General features: G+C 46.2%; 1 protein-coding gene across 1 annotated transcript; it reads left to right on the forward strand.

The window, feature by feature from the left end:
• The first annotated feature begins 1245 nt into the window (after positions 1–1245).
• On the forward strand, positions 1246–3705 carry LOC126295286 (uncharacterized). The gene has a single exon (XM_049987742.1). It carries the CDS (start codon positions 1246–1248, stop codon positions 3703–3705), a length of 2460 nt encoding a protein of 819 aa, XP_049843699.1.
• The last annotated feature ends 5063 nt before the right edge of the window (positions 3706–8768 follow it).

Genomic DNA, 8768 nt, shown 5'->3' on the forward strand with positions numbered 1-8768 from the left:
GACCAAGGCTTATCACTAACAGTTGGTGGTGGAAGTCTTTTCAGCGGATGGTTACTCTGCTTCCAGTACAAACAATTTCCCTCTTCCGAGAACTTTTAACTTAATGCGGCGCTAACCAGTATGTCTTTTCTCAGGGAGTTACAAAACTCACTTCAAGTGCAATTTTTCTCTGTCGTTTCTGTGTTCTATTTACTTCCGTGCATATCCGTTTACAAGTGAGAAACGCCCTTTGAGTTTGCCTTTTCCGGTATCCTGTCAATGCACATTGGATTCACGCTGTCACCTTCGAATATGTTTGGGTCCACCAAACAATAGGTGGTCTCGTTACTGTATGTCACAAACCACTGCAGCTTCTTCTTTGTAATAGTTGGACTTCATTGGAATAGCGTGCACTACTTTTCAGAGGGCAAGTGCCTCCCAAGTTATTTCATATGCTTCACGAGAACAACCACAATCGATACAAACAACGTTACCGCTGGTAGAAAGGCTCCCAAGTATGGTGTCGGATGGTATTTGTAAAGTCACAGTATTACCAAGTAGCCACTGAAGATTTAGGTGGTGTCCCAGAAGACGACGAGCGTTTCCCTCGTAAAAATGCCGAGCTAGTTACACCACAAAATCAGATGCAACGCCGGTGAACCATTCAAGCAGGTATCGGCCCATAACAAGTGCGAGCTGTGAGGGTCAATAGATTTAATATACTGAACTTGCCCACATAACCGTAACTTGTACGTATACGTGACCATTACATAAAAAGTGGACACATCTTTAACTGCTGGGATAAACAGTATTAAATATACACGTAAATCGGAATTATATTTTGCATCGCGTTTGCCGTCATCTCCATTATTACCTGAACTCACACGCAACTGAAAAATTCGTACTGAAACATTAAACGCAAATAAGTACACACAAAAAGGTCCCGCATATTACAGCTGCGCCAAACGAACATTAATAATCAGACATCAATTATTTTTAAAATTGTTCTCCTTCTACCATAGTTAAAAGCAACAAACTGATAGTTACAGAATTATTCTAGTTATGTACATTGAATACACATATATGATTATGTGTTCCATGTCTCTTACCGAGCTTTCTGTATTCTGCCAACAGGAGTGGACTCGCCAACACCATCCCGCTCAGAGAAGAAGACTAGATGAGAAAACAGATCAGCTCGAGACAGTTGCCGTGCCTCCAGCATCAGAACCCGCGACTACTGCCGAATCCCTATCTGAGCCCCCCGATATGCAGATAGAGATGGATGCTAGACCACCAGCACCCTCAGTGGCATCTCTTGCAGACTGGCATGACGAGCCAGTGGGTGAGGAATTAGAGAGTTATGCTGAGCCACCACCTGACTCAGTAGAAAGTACTGCACAATGGCCTGATGAGCCCTATAACGAGAAGTTGGAAAGAGATTCTGAGCCGCCACCAGACTCCGTAGAAAGTACTGCACAATGGCCTGATGAGCCCTATAACGAGAAGTTGGAAAGAGATTCTGAGCCGCCACCAGACTCAGTAGAAAGTACTCCACAGTGGCCTGATGAGCCCCATAACGAGAAGTTGGAAAGAGAATCTGAGCCACCAACTGACTCAGTAGAAAGTACTGCACAATGGCCTGATGAGCCCTATAATGAGAAGTTGGAAAGAGATTCTGAGCCGCCACCAGACTCAGTAGAAAGTACTGCACAATGGCCTGATGAGCCCTATAACGAGAAGTTGGAAAGAGATTCTGAGCCGCCACCAGACTCCGTAGAAAGTACTGCACAATGGCCTGATGAGCCCTATAACGAGAAGTTGGAAAGAGATTCTGAGCCGCCACCAGACTCCGTAGAAAGTACTGCACAATGGCCTGATGAGCCCTATAACGAGAAGTTGGAAAGAGATTCTGAGCCGCCACCAGACTCAGTAGAAAGTACTGCACAATGGCCTGATGAGCCCTATAACGAGAAGTTGGAAAGAGATTCTGAGCCGCCATCAGACTCAGTAGAAAGTACTGCACAATCGCCTGATGAGCCCTATAACGAGAAGTTGGAAAGAGATTCTGAGCCGCCACCAGACTCAGTAGAAAGTACTGCACAATGGCCTGATGAGCCCTATAACGAGAAGTTGGAAAGAGTTTCTGAGCCGCCACCAGACTCAGTAGAAAGTACTCCACAGTGGCCTGATGAGCCCCATAACGAGAAGTTGGAAAGAGATTCTGAGCCGCCACCAGACTCAGTAGAAAGTACTGCACAATGGCCTGATGAGCCCTATAACGAGAAGTTGGAAAGAGATTCTGAGCCGCCACCAGACTCCGTAGAAAGTACTGCACAATGGCCTGATGAGCCCTATAACGAGAAGTTGGAAAGAGATTCTGAGCCGCCACCAGACTCAGTAGAAAGTACTGCACAATGGCCTGATGAGCCCTATAACGAGAAGTTGGAAAGAGATTCTGAGCCGCCACCAGACTCAGTAGAAAGTACTGCACAATGGCCTGATGAGCCCTATAACGAGAAGTTGGAAAGAGATTCTGAGCCGCCACCAGCCTCAGTAGAAAGTACTGCACAATGGCCTGATGAGCCCTATAACGAGAAGTTGGAAAGAGATTCTGAGCCGCCACCAGACTCAGTAGAAAGTACTGCACAATGGCCTGATGAGCCCTATAACGAGAAGTTGGAAAGACATTCTGAGCCGCGACCAGACTCAGTAGAAAGTACTGCACAATGGCCTGATGAGCCCCATAACGAGAAGTTGGAAAGAGATTCTGAGCCGCCACCAGACCCAGTAGAAAGTACTGCACAATGGCCTGATGAGCCCTATAACGAGAAGTTGGAAAGAGATTCTGAGCCGCCACCAGACTCAGTAGAAAGTACTGCACAATGGCCTGATGAGCCCTATAACGAGAAGTTGGAAAGAGATTCTGAGCCGCCACCAGACTCAGTAGAAAGTACTGCACAATGGCCTGATGAGCCCTATAACGAGAAGTTGGAAAGAGATTCTGAGCCGCCACCAGACTCAGTAGAAAGTACTGCACAATGGCCTGATGAGCCCTATAACGAGAAGTTGGAAAGAGATTCTGAGCCGCCACCAGACTCAGTAGAAAGTACTGCACAATGGCCTGATGAGCCCTATAACGAGAATTTGGAAAGAGATTCTGAGCCGCGACCAGACTCAGTAGAAAGCACTGCACAATGGCCTGATGAGCCCTATAACGAGAAGTTGGAAAGAGTTTCTGAGCCGCCACCAGACTCAGTAGAAAGTACTGCACAATGGCCTGATGAGCCCTATAATGAGAAGTTGGAAAGAGATTCTGAGCCGCCACCAGACTCAGTAGAAAGTACTGCACAATGGCCTGATGAGCCCTATAACGAGAAGTTGGAAAGACAATCTGAGCCACCACCAGACTCAGCAGAAAGTACTGCACAATGGCCTGATGAGCCCTCTAATGAGAAGTTGGATATACATGATGTGCCCTCCAATAAGGACTGTTTGGCAACCACCTCTATCTTTGCAGAATATTGTCGTTTGAGAGCATCTCTTAGTGTTGGCCTTATGAAAGTAATGCCCTTAAAAACAGGACCATTTCCGATCAAAACAGCCTTTATCGTTACAGGCCCACCGAAGAAAAGGGCCTTTACTGAACGGAAGGTGTGTCCTATTAAGGCAGCCTTCATAGTCACAGGGCCTCCAAAGATAAGAGCATTTACTCCAAAGAAGGTCTGACCCATTAAAACGTCCTTTTGTGTTACTGAACCACCGAAGAAGAAGGCATTCGCTTGTAAATTTCTCGTACCCAGTAAAACTCAAGTCGCTGGTTTTGATGTGACTAACAATGTGAAGTGCCCTTAAAAATTGGGTCAGTCTTGATTGTAGCCTTGTCATGAAGAAAATTTTAATGTACGCTTTTTAGAAATTGTTTGAAATGAATTTGCAAATGTTTCGAATAAATCAAAATTTAAAGTGAACATACGTTTGCTTTATTTACTCAGTTGTTTCTTTGAATGACTGTTTTTGTGATGGTACTGGCTTGTATATTGCGCTAAGCTGCTATTTCGTCAGCACCCACACTTAACAAAAAGAACACAACAGTGGTTATTAATTGCTAGCAGCAACCAACAAAACGTAAATTATAAAATTGGAATCTACAACCATCTTGGGGTTGTCTTCCTCACATTTGTTCACAAACAACAAAACAGGGACAAGTCAGGGCAGTGTGTGAGTAAAATACATAGACTGTAAAGACACAACCTCAAAATAGTGCAACATGAAAGTGTGTCTTCAGGGTCAACAGGAAATGAAACGATGTAGCAACCATCTTACAAACAAAGTAAATTCTTCTACCTAAGCCACTATCGACGAGATCAGTCATGAAATAGAATCTTAACACACGAAACACATTCAGTTCATCATCTAAAACCGAGGTCAACTGGTCTGTGGGTTGCGGCCCTAATTGCTTGGTATAAAGCGCATTTAGTTACAGTTTGGCGTAGGAAAAGGTTTGCACTACAAGAACTGTACACAAGTTGGTCGTCCTGCCGAAGGAGGGACCCATGCGTCAAAGGACAGTTTCCTATCCGGAGATGCGTTAAAAGTACTTGCTGCCGTCGCTGTCGCCGTAAGGAGATGCGCCGCCGTCGTGTCGTCGGTTTCGCCGGCCTCAGCTTTTTCTCCAACGCTAACCACTCCTCCCACAGACCCACGAAGTTGGCTCTCAGTGGCGAGGGAGCTGCATGGGCAGTGAGAGGACATTCAGAAATTGTAATCTCCAGACAGGCATCATTAGCCGCTGCATATGTTGCGTTTGCCTAACTGAAAAGTAACTGTTTTTTTCTGTTTTTGAAGTACTGAACTTATCGAGGATTTCAAAGAGTTTTGAAGGGTTCTGCCCCGGACGGACCTACAATAAAAATTAAAGTAAATTTAAAGTGAGAGCTAATCACTACGAGGTTTGCTGCTGGATCTACGTCAGCGTGGAATACGTAAACGACTGCAGCTACTTGCTGAAGCCTAAACGTCAAATTGGAGTTCACTGCTGCAACGGCTCAGAACAGCGAGGATGAATGTGCAGCTGCAGTAGTTTTAAATGTATCCATTGGAACGACAGATTTCATGACGATGACTGCATGACAATAAACGTAGGTTGAAGCTATACTGAAGAAAGACGAATGCTTATGAAGCTCGTTAGGTTATTTACTTCATTTCGTATCCATTCACATAGTGTTCATATTCTCGCGTCTCACTGCTAACAGATGCAATGAACTACTTTCCACGATTTCCTCCGTACCACTAAGCAATCGTCAGCACTTCGGAAAGCGATCGCTGAGGAGGAACAATTTGTTTTGACTGTCAGAGAAAGCAAATAGCGTAATTAAGAGCCTTTATACAATGATCAGCCAGAACATTATTTCCACCAACCAACTGTCGACACAAGCCCGTCCAGGCGATGGCAGCGTCATCTAGCGAGGAATGACTGCCAGTCAGACACAAACATGGTGCATGTATTACATGTACATGTATGCTGCCTGTGTGTAGAATGGGGAAGGCGGGCGATCTACCTAAGTCTGACCGAGGGCACATTTTTAAAACCTCTGAGGCTCGGTTCAAATGGTTCAAATGACTCTGAGGTCATCAGTCCCCTAGAACTTAAAACTACGTAAACCTAACTAACCTAAGGACATGACATACATCCATGACCGAGGCAGGATTCGAACCTGCGATCGTAGCGGTCGTGCGGTTCCAGACTGTAGCGCCTAGAACCGCCCCGCGCCCCGCTACTGGGGCCGGCTCTGAGGCTCGGTAAGAGCATTTTGGAAACAGGACAACTTGTTGGGACTTCGAGGGGTGCTGTGTTGAATGTCTTCAACACGTGGCGAAACCAATATTAAACCACGTCCGGACGTCGTCGGGTTGGGCGTCCACCCCTAATTGCAGTTGTCGGACGTGGCAGGCTGGGCAGACGAATAAAACAGAACAGGTGGCGGAACTGACATTGGACTTCAATGCTAGGCAGAGTACAAGTATGTCTGAACACAGAGGACACCGAATATTCCTAACGATGGGGCCTCCTCAGCCGACGCCCCATGCATGTCTCAATGTTAACACCGTGACATCGACAGTTACAGCTGTAATGGACACGTGTCCATCGATACTTGACGTTACCGCAGTGGCAGAACTTTTCACGGTCTGATAAATCCCCAAACAGCGTATCCAGACACTCTGGGATGAAGATCTGCAGCGGATAGGCACTTGGTGCAGGGAGTGGCAACTGACCCTTAACATAGACAAATGTAATGTATTGCGAATACATAAAAAGAAAGATCCTTTATTGTATGATTATATGATAGAGGAACAATCACCGGTTGCAGTTACTTCTGTAAACTATCTGGGATTATGAGTACGTAACGATTTGTAGTGGATTGATCATATAAAATTAATTGTTGGTAAAGCGGGTGAAAGTCTGAGATTCATTGGAAGAGTCTTTAGAAAATGTAGTCCATCAACAAAGGAGGTGGCCTACAAACACCCGTTCGGCCTATAATTGAGTATTGCTCATCAGTGTCGGATTCGTACCAGGGCTGGTTGACAGAGGAGATAGAGAAGATCCAAAAAAGAGCGGCGCGTTTCTTCACAGGGTTATTTGGTAAGCGTGATAGCCTTACAGAGATGTTTAGCAAACTCAAGTGGCAGGCTCTTCAAGAGAGGCGCTCTGCATCGCGGTGTAGCTTGCTGTCCAGGTTTCGAGAGGGCGCGTTTCTGGATGAGGTATCGAATATATTGCTTCCCCCTACTTATACCTCCCGAGGAGATCACGAATGTAAAACTAGAGAGATTCGAGCGTGCACGGAGGGTTTCCTGCAGTCGTTCTTCCCGCGAATCATACACGAGTGGAACAGGAATGGGAGGTAACGACAATGGCACGTAAAGTGCCCTCCGCCACACACCGTTGGGGGCCTTGCGAGGTATAAATGTGGATGTAGCTTCTTCATGATTCCGGTGGGAGGGCTCGAATCCGTCGTCTCCCAGGGGAAGAGCACCTGGGCACCTGAACTGCATGACGGAGACAAGCTGGCGGCGGCTCTTTGTGCTCTGGAGAACATTCAAGTGGGCATTGATGAGTCCAGTGGCGCTCGTGCAATGCACCATAACGGCCAAGGAGTATCGAACACTGGTTGCAGACCACGTGCTCCCTTTCACGACGATAATGTTTCCCGATGGCAGTGGCATTTTTCAGTAAGATAATGCGCCGTGTCAGAAGGCCAGGAGTGTGATGGATTGGTCCGAGAAAGACAGTTGCGAGTTCCACAATTGATTTGGCGTCCCCCAACTCACCAGATCTGAAACCAATCGAATACATCTGGGATGTGACAGAACGCGGCGTCAGAGTTCATCGCCCTCTCCCCGGAATTTAAGGGGAGTAAGTGATTTGTGTGCAGATGTGATGCCAACTCCTTGCAGCGACCTACCAAGGCTTAATCGCTTCCGTGCCACGAAGCGTCGCCGCTGTTATCCGTGCCAAACCTGGAAATACCGGCTATTACAGAAGTGGTCTCAATTATCTGGGCAATCAGTGTAAAACAGTCAGTTGTTCTTCTAGCGGCCAGCTGGTGCGTGATGGTCTCTGGTTCTAGCGCTCTGCTGTTTTCTCTGGGCTGACGGATGATGTCTGCCGCCATCTCCCCAACAAAGCTGTACAAGGTATTCTACTACTCCACAAACGCGCAACATACATTACACATAAAAAGTTGCAAAATTTTACATGTCCCTTTACCAATGGTTTATTTGTCTCTTGCTGTTTCAGTAGATTGAAGAGAAACCTAAGAAAATTATATCGCAATAACATGCGAAATCATTCTGACCCAGTACAAATTATGCAGATGAATTCAATCGCTGTTGACAAGCCCTCATAGAACTCTCAAATTTAGGAAGTGCTGACTTCAGCGCTTTACTCCTGTTCCCACAATCATGTCCATTATAATTATCCGGGCTGTTATGCGGTGGTCGGTTGATTAATTCTGTGTCAATCGCCAACGTTTCGTCTCCGACTGCGGGACACATCTTCAAGAGGGTCCGTAGCTCGATGGAAGGTCCAACACACCCACTGGTTCGCTACGGACTGCCGCTAAATTCTGTGGCCGCGCGCTCCCGCGCCGTGGTGTGACGTCACGTGTTTTGAAAACGTCAGTGCAATTGGCCGCTGTCCGTCGCCGTCGATCGCCGTTGCCATCACCCAGTAGTGGACGGGTGGTACACATCTTCTTTAACACGGGCATCCATATACCGCTTAATTTCACGCCCTCCTCCTTTCGATTGAAATTATGAGGGTGTTTAGCGATTTCGATTACCTCCCTGTATAGACTTTCGTAATATCCGCTTGTGGCCTCTAGTACCTGCGTCTCCTCGAAACGAATGTTGTGGTTCCCTGGCTGGAAAGCATGCTCCGCAACAGCTGATCGTTCCGTTTCTCCTCTTCTTATGCTGGACGTGATATTTCCGGCCGTGAAAGTCTACATTTTAGTATGTTCCCACAATGTTTGTATGAGATAAAGTTTGTGCGATTGAAATGTGCTATCGAGGTGTGGTATAGTACTTAAGCTTCTCGCCTCCTCCCCCCCCCTCCAGAAACTGAAGTTAAAATTAATATGACTGAATAATGTCTAGTTATTTGAATGGAAACTTATGGGCGAGAGAAGTAGCTTTCCAACTAATTTTAAATGATCCCACACAGGAAGAAATTTGGTTACTGCTTTGAATTCCGAAGTCTATAAAACAAAATGATTTCAGGTTAC

The sequence above is a fragment of the Schistocerca gregaria genome, chromosome 1 (genome assembly GCF_023897955.1).
Source record: "Schistocerca gregaria isolate iqSchGreg1 chromosome 1, iqSchGreg1.2, whole genome shotgun sequence".
Lineage (NCBI taxonomy): Eukaryota > Metazoa > Arthropoda > Insecta > Orthoptera > Acrididae > Schistocerca > Schistocerca gregaria.

What these genes read in the sequence shown, in the direction of transcription:
- LOC126295286 (XM_049987742.1), top strand. Translation starts at nt 1,246, where the DNA reads ATGCAGATAGAGATGGATGCTAGACCACCAGCACCCTCAGTGGCATCT.